This window comes from Gymnodraco acuticeps, unplaced genomic scaffold (assembly GCF_902827175.1).
Source record: "Gymnodraco acuticeps unplaced genomic scaffold, fGymAcu1.1, whole genome shotgun sequence".
In the NCBI taxonomy this organism is placed as follows: Eukaryota; Metazoa; Chordata; class Actinopteri; order Perciformes; family Bathydraconidae; genus Gymnodraco; species Gymnodraco acuticeps.
This window is the reverse complement of record NW_022989947.1, coordinates 2,158,497-2,174,522: the sequence shown is the minus strand read 5'-3', so window position 1 is coordinate 2,174,522 and position 16,026 is coordinate 2,158,497. Positions and strand designations below refer to the sequence as shown.

The following is a 16,026-nucleotide window of genomic DNA, read 5'->3' as shown; positions in this document are numbered from 1 at the left end:
CGGTTACTTTACAAATCCAACTTCACTTTGAAATTAAGTTGTATGTCTTATAGCAGTGTTCATCTTTTCCACTTACATATAGAGGACATTGCGAGCTGTACCAGCATGTTTAATGCATGGTTTAACGGGGTTTTAAAAATCATAACAAAAAAGCCCGCTTGGGACTTTGAGGCGACACGGAAATTATCCCCCGCCCTCATAGTGACGTAGTTGCATTTTATTGGCTGAGAATGCCGGTTACTGAACGTGAATTGGCAATCAACCCCTGTCCATCAAGTTAAAGGCGTGTCCTTATCGTGTCGTTAGGGAAAGCACAGCAGTCCTCGTAGTTCATCTAAGTGTCACCCGTCCCGGTCTCTTCCGTACATCAACTGTTAAAAAATACAAGCTAACGGTTGGTAAGCGACCGGCGGCAGGTGAAATGGACGAACCTTCGGAACAAATGAGGCCGCTACTGAGAACAGTAAGTACCCGCCCAGCACAGTTCACTGTTAACCTACCATGATGTGTGTGGCTCTTTGTCCGTGTTTGTCCATGTTTGCCCCTTGTTTGCCAAGCAGCAGCAGAAGTAGTGATGCTTGGGAGTCAGACTCAGATTCAATAAGGCACCATCCGGCGGCTGCTAATGTTAGCCGGCTTTCTACTTCTGACACGTGGCATGGGTACAAGTTGTGTTAATATATATTGGGAAAGTTAGCGAATACGTTCATTCAAACGTTTTTTATAGAGAGGTGTTTCTCTGACCACTTTATGTTTTTAGTGTATCTTTACTTTAGCTAGTAGCGTTACTTGCTAACGGTAATGTAGTAGCCGGGCAGCGAGCCTGTTTTGTGACGTCATTAACAGTGGTTAAATGGTTATTTTTACCCTTTTTCTGGCAAGTCTAGACATACGTGTTCATGCACTTACACTAACTAAAACGTGCACATAAATACCTTTCTGTTAGGGTACCTGAGTAAGTCTGACTTTTATTGCCAGCTGCTTTGTAGCATTTCCCCTCACGCTCAACAGGTCTACTCTTCCGTTATTTTATAGTGTGTGCCCTAGTTAGTTAGTTTAGTTGATACGATCCACTGGTACGTTTACCCACATAACAAGGCTAATTTGCATATCAAATGCGCCCAAAATAGATCCGCCTTCTTGTGTGACATTTCCAAGTCAGGAAATGCTGCTAATTTTACAGTGAAAGCTAGAGAAGTAAAACAAACATGAAACTGGAAGAGAACATGTTTTGCACATTATCAGACCCGTGAGTGACAGTACATCTACCACACTCTCTTGAATCTGACATTTTAATTGAGTTGTTAGTCAAGTAGAGGCCCACATCCTGTCCGTTGGGTGCAACTTTACAGTCACAGATGGGATGATGAGCATCAAACACGCAGCAGTGTTAACGAGACCAAAAAAGAAACTTGTTTCAGAGCTAAGTTTAATGCATGCTGACTGTGTGACATCAATGCTGGTGTATGGTTGTTCACCACTACGTTTGTGTGTGGGGGGATGACCCTATACGTATATGTGTGCATGTATGAACATGAGCATGCCTCTGAGGAAACTTGACCCCTGGCTGCCCAATGGAAGGTGTAGCTGGATAGCTGCTGTGCAGGCCTACTTCCTTCCCTGGCATGGAAGTCAATGCATTCACTGTGACACAGAAACATTCAACTGCTCCATACCTAACTAAGGCTCTGAACTTATTAACTGTGCACCAATCTTGGGCTCTACCATTTGACGATCAAGAGGATCCAAACAAATAGTTGTTTTTTTAGGTTTGCAGAAAAACATTTGTTTGCAGGGATATATCTGCAGCTTCACAATAGATCATTCAAAATGGTATTGTAAGTTAACACATGTTCAACCTTTACCAAATATAGTGCTTCCTGTGATTTGAATATTGCCAATCTAACAACATGTTGTCGGCCCTTCACCCATCAAAATGCACTTCCCAAGGACCATACCCTTGGTTGAGCTTTGACACAGGCATTTAGCTAGTGTGTGCATGTTGACAACGCATTCATCTGGTTTAAACAAGAAGACTCTTGTTGTGATCAGGAGTCATTTTGAAAATGAGGCATTGCTGCCATTGGCTGTATAAATGGTCCTGAACAGTGATTCTCTCTAAAATAAATCCTTAGCAATTATAATTAATTCTTCCCCCCCAACCTTTAATAATGTCAAACACTTGTTTTACACTAGGAATGAACCCATAGCATGTTATGCCACTGTGTTCTGTTAGGTGTTCTGCTGCATTTGTCACCACTTCTTCTTAGGCTTTATTTGTGGCATTTATAGAAGGCCACTTAGAAGGCTTTGACTTAGAGGTGAACCTTCTTCTCTGCTGCGTGTTTTCCATGTTTAGCCTTTATGACGGGTGCTTAGTGGCCAGATTAGGCCTTTACACTTGTACCAGTAAAGATGGGTTGAAGTTCGAACAGCTACAAATCAAAAGACACTGAAAGAAAAATTAAGGATTATGATAGACTATTGATATCTAACTAGTGTTAGGTTGATCTAGGTCTAGACTGGTTGATATACTTTTAGTTCCTGACCCCTGTTTATCAACTTACTCATTTGGTTGTACCGTCTAAGCTTTGATTGAATTTTGCTTCACATGTTCGCCAGCATGCCAAGAAAAGAGGGATTTGTACGTCCTGCTGTGCGAAAGGGTTTTAGTCCAGCCAGGGTAGGCTCTATGAGCTGGACTATTATTGGCTCAGCACTTACTGCTAGGGTTAGTGAGTGTTTTATGAAGCTTACTCACCGTAAGACATTGCTGAATGGGTAATTACACAGAATGAGCCTCTTTGCCAGTTCTGTTGGTGCTGTGTTCTGTTCAGCTATACTATTAAGATAATATGCTAACAATGATTCATTCCTACCTTAACCAGGCTAATTTGTGTACACAACAGTGATGTGTTATAAATTGTCTAAGTAATGTGTATCATAATTCGGTTCTGACTCAAAGCAAATGTTGTATTTCAATTAGATCTTATTTGCTTGCCACAATAAGTTGAAATAGTTATAATTATAGCATATTTGTTTAAGTTCTATAAGGCTCAACTAAATAAACTTCAATACATTTACTCCTTCATTCCCTTCACCACTTACATTTCTACTTGTCTAGCATCTAAATTAGCGCTGGGAGTAACGGAACAATACAGTAACGGTCATTTGAAATACAGAAAAGCAGTTTAAGGCCCTGAGAATGCCACTAATCTATGTGGTAGTATGCCTGTCTACAGAGGATTAGAATTTGTGCAATAAAAACTTGTAAAATTCACCAACCCTATCATTATACTGTTAAGTGTGGTCTGATTGTTGATGGTTGAAGTGTGAGCCTGATGGTAGCATATAGGCGTAATGGTTTTTCAGTTTGTTGGTAATATCGGCTTAACCTGGGATGGATAATGGATCTGAGACATGGAGCGGTTAATCTTTGTACCGTAAGCCTCTTTCACGCTGTACCACAAAGCACTTTCTGTTATACCTTACAAGAAGTGGAAATTATAGCATTGCTGTAAAGGCATAAGTTTATTGATGAAAAAATGATAAATTGTCTTCTTCCTGAGCGTATTTGCCCTTTCCCCTGCCTGTATGGAAATGGACAGAATACGATGTTGATTTGTCTTTATACAGATCAATCCAAGCTTTTTTTAAATCATGCTAAGATTGCATGTCTATTACTATCAATAATTCACAAACGGTCACAGAGACTGTTGAAAGCGTGTGAAAGTTGACTGACCCAGCTTTAAGTGGTCGGTTATCTTTTTTGTACCAGGGATTCCATCGATAGCTTTCACTCAAGCCCACACAACATCAAACTGATCCGTGTTGGGTACTAAAGATTCCTCCATCTCTCTCGAGCCCTCTTTTTTATTCTTTATACACAACTGTTTTTTGAACAACACATTGCAACAAGTTGACTGAGGATGTGATTCTTTCCGTGTCTTACATTACAATAAAGTGTTTCATTTGGGGTTTTAGACTGTTGTTCTGGTAAAAACACAATTCTAACATGTATTGATTCATTCATAATACAAATAATAGCTGCTGCCCTATTTGAAAGTTAAAGCTCTAAATTGTTATATTCTGTCAGTTTTCTAAAACACTTTAGTAAAAAAACAAACCTTGCTGCATTATAGTACATGGTCTTGCTTTCGGTTCAGTCTCAAGTTTAATTCAGCCTTTAGATGGCACTCTTTCTATTTACACTGTGTCTTCCTCATTGCCAGGGGTTTCTCTAGGCTTGGTTTCATCTTTGCCCTTATTGTTTTGTAGTAAATCTACTTGGAAGTGACTGGCTCTGTTAACAGGTGATACATCAAAGCCAAGAGTATCTCTGGACTGGACTGCGACCCAGGATGTTAAATAAAAAATATTTGCTGCTTGGGTTTCATGAATGTGTTCTTTTTGCCCTACTCATATAACAGATCTTTTTGTGGACTGGAAAACAACTGAGACATCGTTTCTTTTAAAATTACAGGTTGTTGAAAGACATGTGCAACCTTCAGGCTCTAATAGGGATCGTGAATGTCATAGGCATGAAGACATTGGAGAATGAATGAATACACAGCACTATCTTTCCTTTATCAATTCATTGCACCCTCTGAGGAATGCCAAGCTCACACGTGTTCTTGTTTCTATTTATCTTTGTTGGGGGCGAGTCTTCATTTGTGACCTGAATAACTCTGCGGGTGAGCATTTGGATGTCCTCCAAAGGTGTGTGTGTCCGTATATGTGCGTTTTTATGCTCTTGGCCGGGCAAATAAAATATTCATGGTGGGATTGGCTGCTGAGCCAAGAGCGGGCTGACAGGGTAGAGCAGGGCACTGTGTTTTTAGAAGCAGCTCGCTCCCTCTCTCCCCTCCTCTCTCTGTATAAAGAGATGAGCGGAGGAAGGGGCAACAGACAAGTGCGACAGTGTCTCTGTTAGCGCTTAGCTCACACACACCTTCTACAATAGAGATCAGAAAGCTGCCTCACGTCCCTGCTGCCTGTGCTTTGTGGATGTTTTAGTCTAAATGGACGATTCGAGCGAAGGAGAGCATGTGCTTACGGTACGTCTGTGTGCCTCACTGCTGTGTTCTGCACTGAACAGGATCAAGTGTGTGTTTTTTGCATGCTTGTGTTTTGTATTGGTTTGTCCTCTAGTGTTCTACGGCGGAGTGGGGTGGTCTGTGCTAATGAATGTGGCAGGTGGTCAGTGCAGAGAAGCTGTTGCCTCATCAGAGACATGTCTCTCGAAATGGAAATGTTTCCTTTCTACTCCTTTATCACCTCGAGGAGCAGAGAAGAGAGGAATGACAGTTATGGCTGCTTAAAGGAGCGGGACAAGGAGAACAGGAAAGAAGAGAGGAGAAAGATGAGGAGTGTTAGGGAGAGAGGGGAGAATGGGTCTGCCAAGGTGGCTGAATACAAACAAGGTGCAAGCTGTCAATGGAGATGTTTCTTGACTGACTGACGTTAAAACGAATGAAATGCTTGTTTCCATTCAGTCTAGTGCAAAAATGATTACGCTCAGAGCAACGAATGAGGAAGGGCTGTTGGAATCCAAAGGAAAATATTTGAGGTAGAGAGAGGGGATGGTTTCCATCTTTAGGTTTGTGTTTGCCTGCGAAGTCTGTCCATGTTTGGCAGTGATGATTACATCTTATGGAGACTACGATTATAATCTGTTTATTTTCCAACGTTTCTGCCAAATGACATATCTTCCCAGCTTTATAAATGTGAAGATTGTCTTCACTCAGGAGACATTATATACAGGTTACGCGCTTCCCACTGCCTCTTAGTTCAGCTCTGCTCAAACATGGTGAGGCTGCAGATAGGTAAATAATTGAATGGCTAGTTAGCAAAAGTCAGCAACATATAGCTGCAATCAGATCATACCACTTTTTTAGGGCTGCACAATATGACATTTTAGTTTTCATCGCAATGTCAACTTGCGCAATGAACACATCACGAACGTTGTTTGAGCGTTATACTGAAAGCAGCAAAGGGAAAGAAGCACATTTTAAATATCAGTTTTCATTGCAAGTTAGATCATTATCACAATATTTAACATACTCTGAGTTTCTCAGATATCTGTGTTTCCATTTGCTACCCAGCACCTGCTAAGCATCATGGATGTTTGTGCCTTCCTGAAAAAAGTTTCTTAAATGATGTTATACAAATGTTACATATACAGTGGGGCAAACAAGTATTTAGTCAGCCACCAATTGTGCAAGTTCTCCCACTTAAAAAGATGAGAGGCTTGTAATTTTCGTCCTAGGTACACTTCAACTATGAGAGACAGAATGGGGGGAAAGAATCCAGGAAATCACATTGTAGGATTTTTAAAGAATTTATTTGCAAATGATGGTGGAAAATAAGTATTTGGTCAATAACAAAAGTTCATCTCAATACTTTGTTATATACCCTTTGTTGGCAATGACAGAGGTCAAACGTGTTCTGTAAGTCTTAACAAGGTTTTCACACACTGTTGCTGGTATTTTGGCCCATTCCTCCATGCAGATCTCCTCTAGAGCAGTGATGTTTTGAGGCTGTCGCTGGGCAACACGGACTTTCAACTCCCTCCAAAGATTTTCTATGGGGTTGAGATCTGGAGACTGGCTAGGCCACTCCAGGACCTTGAAATGCTTCTTACGAAGCCACTCCTTCGTTGCCCGGGCGGTGTGTTTGGGATCATTGTCATGCTGAAAGACCCAGCCACGTTTCATCTTCAATGCCCTTGCTGATGGAAGGAGGTTGTCACTCAAAACCTCACGATACATGGCCCCATTCATTCTTTCCTTTTCACGGATCAGTCGTCCTGGTCCCTTTGCAGAAAAACAGCCCCAAAGCATGATGTTTCCACCCCCATGTTTCACAGTAGGTATGGTGTTCTTTGGATGCAACTCAGCATTCTTTCTCCTCCAAACACGTCTAGTTGAGTTTTTACCAAAAAGTTCTATTTTGGTTTCATCTGACCATATGACATTCTCCCAATCCTCTTCTGGATCATCTAAATGCTCTCTAGCAAACTTCAGACGGGCCTGGACATGTACTGGCTTAAGCAGGGAGACACATCTGGCACTGCAGGATTTGAGTCCCTGGCGGCGTAGTGTGTTACTAACGGCCCGTCCACACAGCAGCTTTAGACGATTCTTCCACCGCTTCCAACGCTTCTCTGCCCATTGACTTTGAATGGGGATGACGTCACTTTTCCTCGCTTGTCGCCGAACTGCATTGTGGGGGAGCGGAGCGAAGCGAAGATTTCCAGGATTTCCAGGATTTCCAGGATGTTCAGGATTCAAAAGTTGAGCAATGTTCAACTTTTGAAGCTGAGCTGGAAGCGTCAGCCAATCAAACCCGTTTATGCAAATCTGATAGTAGAAGCGCTAGCCAATCAAACCGCGTGTAAGCAGGGAGAGCCAGACCGCAGTTCATTTCCTCATATTCCAAACGAGAAATTACGGTAGCAAATCACCCGGTTCTTTACGACCAGACTATTTACCGGGATACAAACCAGAGGAACCAGGCATGGAGGGAGGTGCCAGAGACAGTGGGTGAAACTGGTAGGTTTTCGCCTGTTTGGGGAGTTTATTTATATATATATATATATATTGCTCGCATAAAATCCCCGTTTTTTTTTTTGCTTTGTATGTCGGGGGCGGGAGATTCATGTGATTGGTTGTTGGTCGTGTTGCTCGCAAAAAATCCCCAAGCTGTCAGACACGCCCAGCTCCAAGATTTTCAAGATTTGTTCAAAGCTGCTGTGTGGATGGGCCGTTATGGTAGCCTTTGTTACTTTGGTCCCAGCTCTCTGCAGGTCATTGACTAGGTCCCCCCGTGTGGTTCTGGGATTTTTGCTTGTGATCATTTTGACCCCACGGGGTGAGATCTTGCGTGGAGCCCCAGATCGAGGAAGATTATCAGTGGTCTTGTATGTCTTCCATTTTCTAATAATTGCTCCCACAGTTGATTTCTTCACACCAAGCAGATTCAGTCTTCCCAGCCTGATGCAGGTCTACAATTTTGTTTCTGGTGTCCTTTGACAGCTCTTTGGTCTTTGCCATAGTGGAGTTTGGAGTGTGACTCTTTGAGGTTGTGGACAGGTGTCTTTTATACTGATAACGAGTTCAAACAGGTGCCATTAATACAGTTAACAAGTGGAGGACAGAGGAGGCTCTTAAAGAAGAAGTTACAGGTCTGTGAGAGCCAGAAATCTTGTTTGTTTGTAGGTGACCAAATTCATTAATTCATTAAAAATCCTACAATGTGATTTCCTGGATTCTTTCCCCCCATTCTGTCTCTCATAGTTGAAGTGTACCGTGGATGAAAATTACAGGCCTCATCTTTTTAAGGGGGAGAACTTGCACAATTGGTGGCTGACTAAATACTTTTTTGCCCCACTGTATATTCTAATGTACATCATTTGGCTGGGAGCCATCAATAATCTCTCAAATGTCTTATTTCTGTTTTCAGAAATAATTAAACGAGTTACATAATTACATTAATTTGCAGTATAGGACAATAGTTGCATCCATAGTATGCAATTGAAAATGTTGGCAGTCTGAGACGGGAGATGTATTTGTAGTAATCTGCAGGGACAGGACTCTCGCTGTCACACCTCTCTTACGTCAGTCTCTACGGATTGGAACTGGTCCCAGTGAAGCAGGGCTGGCGAGGAGCTGAGATTACAGGGAACGGGCCTTGTTGAGTGGCTGCTTGTTTTATTCACTGTCTGTTTGACTGAAGAGGTGTTTGGCTGCTGCTTGGTTCAATCACTCTTGCATTCTAACAGAAGTGGGTTTACCTACAAGTATTCAATGAATTAGAAAATCACGTTTAAATAAATGATTAATCAATCATTTGAATTGGAAACAAAACATTCCAAAGAGCCAAACCTTCTCTGGTTCCAGCCAATTGTTTTTATTTATCTTATCGTTTATTAAAATGAATGTCAACAAAGTTTCGAACTGTAAGGTGTACAATGTCTGCAATTAAAACCTGAATCGTGATGTATTTGACATTTTATTCGGGCAAAACAATGAATGGTTCGCAGTGCGGTTTTCAACCTAGTAGCGACTTGAAACGGTATTCTGCTGGATTCACGTTTGCAAGTGCTTTATGAGGAAGGACAACTCCACAGAATGCTTTTTTAAAAATGGACCAAAATCAGCCTAGGAAAAGACATTTAAAAATACATTAAACGTCAATATCATTCAATCCTAGACCCATCAAAGACCACCGAAATGGACATATGTGAATGTACTCATTTAAGATAACAATCTTGATGGTAAAGTTGTAAAATTCCACTGGGACTAATACTATATTTCTGAATCGAAAGTCACCCTGCCCAGATACATTAACAGGTTTCCCAACTTTCTCCCACATCTTTCATGCTGTACTTGAGAAATTCTTGTATATAGATCAATTGTGAGTTCTAACAGAGTGCTGTCTTTCCTATGGGATGGAACATTGTAAGCCTTGTGTTTACTGTTAAAGGTTCATGTGAATCATAAATCCTAAAGTCCTGCATAATACCTAACACATTGGTGATTTTCTCCCCTAAGCTGCTGTAAAACATACAGACATGCTTACAGTGTGCATCAGATCAGCATTAGTTGCTTGGAATTTAGATACGGTATGTTTTTTTCAAAACTGCAGCAGTACGATTTAGCAGATGTTGTTTGGGGTTTTTACTAAGCATTATCACCACCATACGTTCATTGTGTCAATGTATGTTGTCAGTGTTTGTTTGGTGGTGTGGTGAAGCCCTCACATATGCTCTATGGAAAAAGGAAGCAATACAGTTGCATGTCATGTCTGTAGGTGGTGAGTGTTTTATTACCAAAAGGCTTTTGTGGAGTGTAACTAAGAACAGCTTTCTTTTATCTTATTGGACTTCATGTTGTTGATGTGGTTGGGAGCAGAAGTTTGTGTTATTGTAAAAACAATGTCCTATTCTTTTCACCACTCATATTTACACATATTTTTGTATTGTTGTCTGGTAAAAACATTCCCACGAGACGCCCATGTTAAAAAGATTAGTGGATGAGGGGCATGATTAGAATACGAAATGATGAGACGCTTTTTACCGTGTGATTGTGTTGGCACTTGGCAGGTTGCCTGCTTGTGTTGCCTTCCTCTCTTTGATTGTTATTTGGAACCCACTCTCTACTCGTTCAGCATTCTGAGGTGTTATGCTTGAGCAAAGCCGGGCTTATCCTGCACCAGACTCCATATGCTTTCACTTCTCAACTCAGACTTGAATCGTTTTGTTCCCTGGTGACATCGATGGATTTCTGATACGAATTCCCACCGGTGTCTGACATTGGTTTTGTCAGGTGGAGCAGAATGTGTAGAGCACTGTTCCTGTCATGTGGCAGCACATGTCTCAGTGGACCCTGAACGGGAAGGAAACACTGTGGTTACATGTATGCCTACTGAGGGTTACCTCATACCATGGTTACACTTGCATTCGATGTTTCCGTCCATGTTTTTATCGTGATCACTATCTGGCATTTATCAAGCTTCCTGGTTACTGGTGATGTGTTGATCCAGATCCACTTAGATATGTTGGCCTGCATCCTTATCTAACACTAGTTTCATGCATATTAAAAACAATCATAATGGTCATCACTACACAAATATCTATCTATATCCACACAGTTAAGATAACAGTGCTATGCAAATATAATCTGGTTTCCTTAATTGTTTAGGTGAAGCCAGAGAACTATTACGTTTTGTCATATATTGATGTCACTATTTGGTGGCTTTTCCACTCTGCTGGCCATTCTTGTTCCTGCCCTCTAAGCCCACAAATCCAGCTCCCCACTGGCACTGCTTCTGTAGCCCAACCACAGCTGTGCTTTGTAGGCATAATGGCCAATTTCCTCCCTGGCCTGGGGACTGGCTGATAGACTGGGTTTATTTTGGACAAAGCTATGTGACGGGTTGCATCATGTGTTCTTAAAATGTACCAAGCAATGTGGGGTTGAGGGCACGACAGACTTTAACACGTGCATATACAGGCACGACAGTGACATGCATATATACTATAGAAAACCTCATAGTGAGTAAACTGTTTACACAGTAAAAGTGGTATTTTAAGAAGCTTAAAAATAAGACGATACTCATGAAGCAGGAATGGTTTTCCTCCAGCTTTGTGCACCCTGCTAGTAAAAGTTGGTTCATGTGATTCTGGCACAATAGGATTAGGAAATTACAACTGTGACCAAACCAGTAGCCAAGCAAAAAAGTATTTTGTTAACTGTTTTTAAATGTGTTAGAATGTTTGATTTAATTACCTAAAACTGCATGACATCAAATGCAAATGTTTGTCCTTTGGAAATCTCTGAAGGCTTCAGCTAATTAACTGATGGACCAAACATTAGCTTTTGTTGTGATGCTGGAAGCTGAGAATCCAGTGACCTTTCATCTTAAATGACCTTGACCAACCACTCCAGCTTTAGTCAACTTTGGTCAATCTGACTCACTTGTAGGGGGAGGAACTTCAGTTACTACAGAGATTCATGTCTTGCTGCTCTTCTGCCTGCAGCTGTGTTCTTACCCCTCCTCACAGAGGCACTGTCGGAGAGCAACATGGCTCATTATCATGCAAATCCACTAGCAACTGGGACGCACAAACACACAGGCACAATCACAGATGGCATCATTCTTTGTAATTGGGGTTCTAACAGGAGAATAATTATGGTAATATTTGTGTGGAACTCTGAATGTCATTGAAGACCTATTCCTAATAGTAAGCCAGTAAGGAAACAGGGAAAGCAGGAGATAGAAATAGAGTTAGTACCCTTCTACCAGAGTGAACCTTCAATGTGGTGGAGGGTGACAGGCATGCAGGGGCCCTGATGGCATCCAAGTATCGTGTGTCTTTTCAACATGTGGCTGTCATCGTCACTTTTGTTTCGACACCCTCCTACATGGCAGCAGAGCCTCTCTGTGACTGGTTGAAGTGATCAAAAGGATCAACCAATCAGGGATTGTGTTGCATAAAAGGGTTTGTACACGAAACAGGAAGCAGCGTTTCTTTTTCAGCAAAGGGTCTGATTTATGTTATATGTGAAATGTGTGTGTGTGTGTGTATATATATATATATATATAAAGAAAATCATAGAAGATATGTATTTTTACATTTTATGAACAGTCACCTGCAACATGGTATTAAAGCACAAGTTCTCAAAAAACCCTGTAAGATAGGATCCATACTGTCAGACACACACGTATGTTATATAGGCCTATATCTTATTCAGGCCGATCTTGTTATCAGCCTGGCTTTCAAAGCCACCTTCAGCTCACTGCTACCCTGTGGTGTTGACCGACTCTATATGAATGTGTGTCTAAAAAAAGCGTTTCCTTCTTTGTCCGAATACATCATGCCTGCTGATCATGTGGCCGAGCTGGCTTGACTTCTATTGATTCACACCATGTGGCCTTAAAGAACAGCTGGAAGTATGAAGGTTACTTGAGGTGCCGAATTCAAATATTTTCACGAAGATGGGACTGACAGGGATGATATTGGTATCAGTTGCTGTTCCCTGATGGCGGACCCACAGGAGCTTCTCAAGCACATATAGTTCTGTTTTGGCCACACATGCAAGAGTAACTGGAGATGTGTCTTTGGCTGCTTTAAATGTTCTTAAGGTTATAGAGTCAGAGCCAAACTCGTTTTGGGTTGAGGAGCTTTGTGTGTGTGTGTGTGTGTGTGTGGGGAACTAGCTTTGAGTTTCAAATGGTACAATGTTTGGGTTGTATAAGGTTAGAGGTAGGATTGGGATATCCTCATCGTAAATGTTGATACTGCTGATGGTTAAGGCTGGGATTTCAGGAGTCCCCTCACACACGTAGCAGTTGTGTGTTTGTGTGTTTAGGTACTGTTATCTGTTTTTTTTAAGGCACTATAATTTGATAAAAAACACTAATGAAATGCACATTTTCAGCCATGTTTTCTGAAAACGTGGTGTCTCCTCTCATTGGATCCTTCTATCTGTTGTTTCCATGACATGGATATCTGAATGATCATTTTCACTAAGGTCACATGACCTCTGTTTTAATGAGTGGAGCCAGCCTCTTGACGTTGCCATGTAACTCAACCTTTTATGGCATGGATCAACACTGAATATATATTCCAATAGAGGCTAATTAGTTTGTGGGGAAAAAGATAATCTTCTTAATAAGCTAACCTGTTTATCAGAGTATATATTTGCGTGCTGGTCTATGATCATAGTCAACTAAACATTAAGTACACTTACTATTTTATGTTATGGCCCGAGATATTGACTGCCTTGTTTAAGTGTTGTGGTAATGTGTTGCAAAGTCATTAGTTTGCTTTACTCAAACGCATAAACACAGAGCTATACAGTCATTTGGTATGGGGATACAAATAAACAAACAAACGGGACCCTCACCAAACCCACCATTGATTAACATATCCGGGGTGTCAGAAGAAATGTAAAGATCTTCATGCTGTGTTCCCACCAGTCTTATCACAGCCTAGACGATCTGAGTCTGGGTCCTTTTCTGCCCTGCTGGTTCCCCAGATGCTTCTGCTAGATCTTACTGCAACAGATTCTATATCTGCCACTCCTGTTTATCAACCCACCTTCATATGTATTCCTTTCTAGCGACAGTCTTTGAAATAAAGCTTGAATTTAAATATATTTTCATTCGGTCATTGTTTCTACCATTGTGCTGCATTATCGGAGACACTTTATTGATTGTCTGTTGTGTCTGGTTATGTTAGCTACTGCAAGTAAGATGTGCTTTGAATGCGTTTTCTTTCCTAATGGGTCACCAACACTTCCTTTTTAATGTCTATTGAATTGGATTCATTTGTCTTGACTCATTCTAAAAGCCGTCATTTAGGTTTAAATTGTATATTAAGCTATATGAACCAGTCAAATAATTGGGGTTGAAACTATTTATTTGCACACTTTACATGTGTTTTGTTTTTTATAAATAATGTATCCTTCAATCTCTTTTGTGCTTTCTCCCGTTGTTCTCAGGGTCTAGATGAGGAGGCATTAGTGGACCATGGAAAGAGCAGCTTCAGTACTCACACAAACTACGAAAAGGAGGATTTGGACAGTAAGTTTGAAGCCACACCGACTGAAAATACCTATTGAACAAATGCTTAGTCATTCACTTGTTGCTGATCACTTTAAGCCCTGCTTTGTGGGGTGCTGCCTGAGCGGGGCGGGGGGGGGAGGTGGCATTGGGATAGGGATATATTTTTTTTTAAATCCTCTGGAGCAGAGAGAGGAGCTGTGGATTATTGTTATTGATTAATGCATCAGTGTTTCTTAGGGTCAAAAACACTAAACTCACAACTTAAAATGAAAGCGTTTAGTTTATTTAATAAAAGAGCACATGTTCAATGTGAAAAGTGACAGTAGATATATATATATATATATATATATATATAAACAACATTTTTAAACACCTGGAATTTCAGGGGGGGGGGGGGGGTGCCCCTCCAAGACAATGGTAGGGGAAACACTGGAACTCATTACAAGACGTCCGATTCTCGCCCAATACACAGCACTAGCTGTACGTTACATCTTATAGCCAATGCTGTTCACAAAAAAAGTCTTTAGCACCAATAATATGTCCTTCAGGTGTTTGCTACTTGTCCCTCTGTCCTCCCCCGCCAGCACTCTGCTCTTTCTCTATGTCCGTCCACAGCACTATCTCCATTTATCCCTTATCTTTATTGAAGCCCTCTGCTCTCTGTCCAGCCAGGCTGTTTATTTTCCATCTTCTTTCATCTCCCATGTCTTTGCTCTCTCTTCCTTCCTCTCCTTTCCTCTCCATCTGTTCAGCTCATGTGTCACTTTGCCTTCCTGTGAGTGCTGCGTCTTAGTTTCATTCCCCCCAGGGTTCCCTCTCAAATCAAAGAGAGATGACTCATCTGTGAAATGAGTATTGGTAGAGTATGTAGGGTGAAAATAGGGCGTTTGCATTTCAGAACACAGTTCCTGTGTGGCAGTCAAAATAATGAGGGGAAGTAAATATAAACATTGGGGAGAACAGAGTGGTGAAAAAAACATTGTACTCTGGTTTTCTTCAAGTTGATTATCTAGAGCACTCCATTGAAAAGCAGAGTTCTCCGCCTTCGGTTTTAAATGTTAGTGTTTCTGTTCAGATGTAAATACTGACACTGTTATTGTCGGCTCAACATTTAAGTTTTACAATGAAGCCTTGGATTTTGAAATTGAGTTCAATCTATCTTATTGTTGTCTCGACCACACTGAAATGGTATTTGGTTTGCCATTGTCTTAGCTTTATTTGCTAACAGAGGTGGAAATCTGATGTGTGTGATGGTCAGGAAACTTCAAGGTCAACATGTTTTACGATATAAATCTGGTCATCAGATTGTACAGAATACTGTAGATGGGACGTGTTGTAAACATTTAGAACTTTATTTCATTTAAATGATACATTCTATGTTAAAACAACATGGGTTTTTACTTTATTTCCAATAAGATACATGTGTATGTCCCTTTACCACCTGCTAATTAGTCAGTTTGAATCATCTATAATGAAAATGTAACTCAAATTGTGAACTGTATTTAAACTTCCCCGAACCTTTATTAATTTGTGCAAAAGAGTGTGTAAGAAAAAGATATCTAAAATGGTATTGCACTTGTCTTTTCCCTAGGCCACAGAGCGGTGTATGTAGGCGTCCATGTTCCTCTTGGAAGGGAGAACAAACGGAAACATCGTCATCGAGGACACAGACACCACCGAAAGAAGAAAGAGAGAGACTCTGAGGAGGGGAAGGACGATGGCCGGGAATCCCCCACTGGTTGGAAATGCTTATCTTTAATGTCTTAATGCCCCCACACCACTCTTTTAGTTTGAATCCCTCTCTACATAGTTCCTATTACAAATGACTCGTCGACCTTGTCGTTAATGTCTTCTTTTAGAGCCAATAACAGCCTATCGTTTAAGGCAGTGGTTCTCAACTGGTCAGGCCTCGGGACCCACTTTTTTCCTTTGTCAATAAATCGCGACCCGAAA

At 41.1% G+C, this 16,026-nt stretch overlaps 1 protein-coding gene across 9 annotated transcripts in view; it reads left to right on the top strand.

Annotated features, from left to right (window-relative positions):
• Window positions 1–296: 296 nt before the first annotated feature.
• The window catches only part of LOC117542560 (sodium bicarbonate cotransporter 3-like), a 37,863-nt gene continuing 22,133 nt past the window's right edge, over window positions 297–16,026 (top strand). For 7 of the 9 annotated variants that reach the window (XM_034210294.1, XM_034210293.1, XM_034210292.1 and 4 more), the window contains exons 1-3: window positions 297–463; window positions 14,010–14,091; window positions 15,665–15,811. In XM_034210294.1, coding sequence (XP_034066185.1) covers window positions 422–463; window positions 14,010–14,091; window positions 15,665–15,811 — 271 coding nt within the window. In that variant the 5' untranslated portion in view covers window positions 297–421. Of the gene's footprint in view, window positions 464–4,870; window positions 5,058–14,009; window positions 14,092–15,664; window positions 15,812–16,026 lie in introns of those variants that run through there. The other 2 variants (XM_034210295.1, XM_034210288.1) reach the window with 2 other exon arrangements.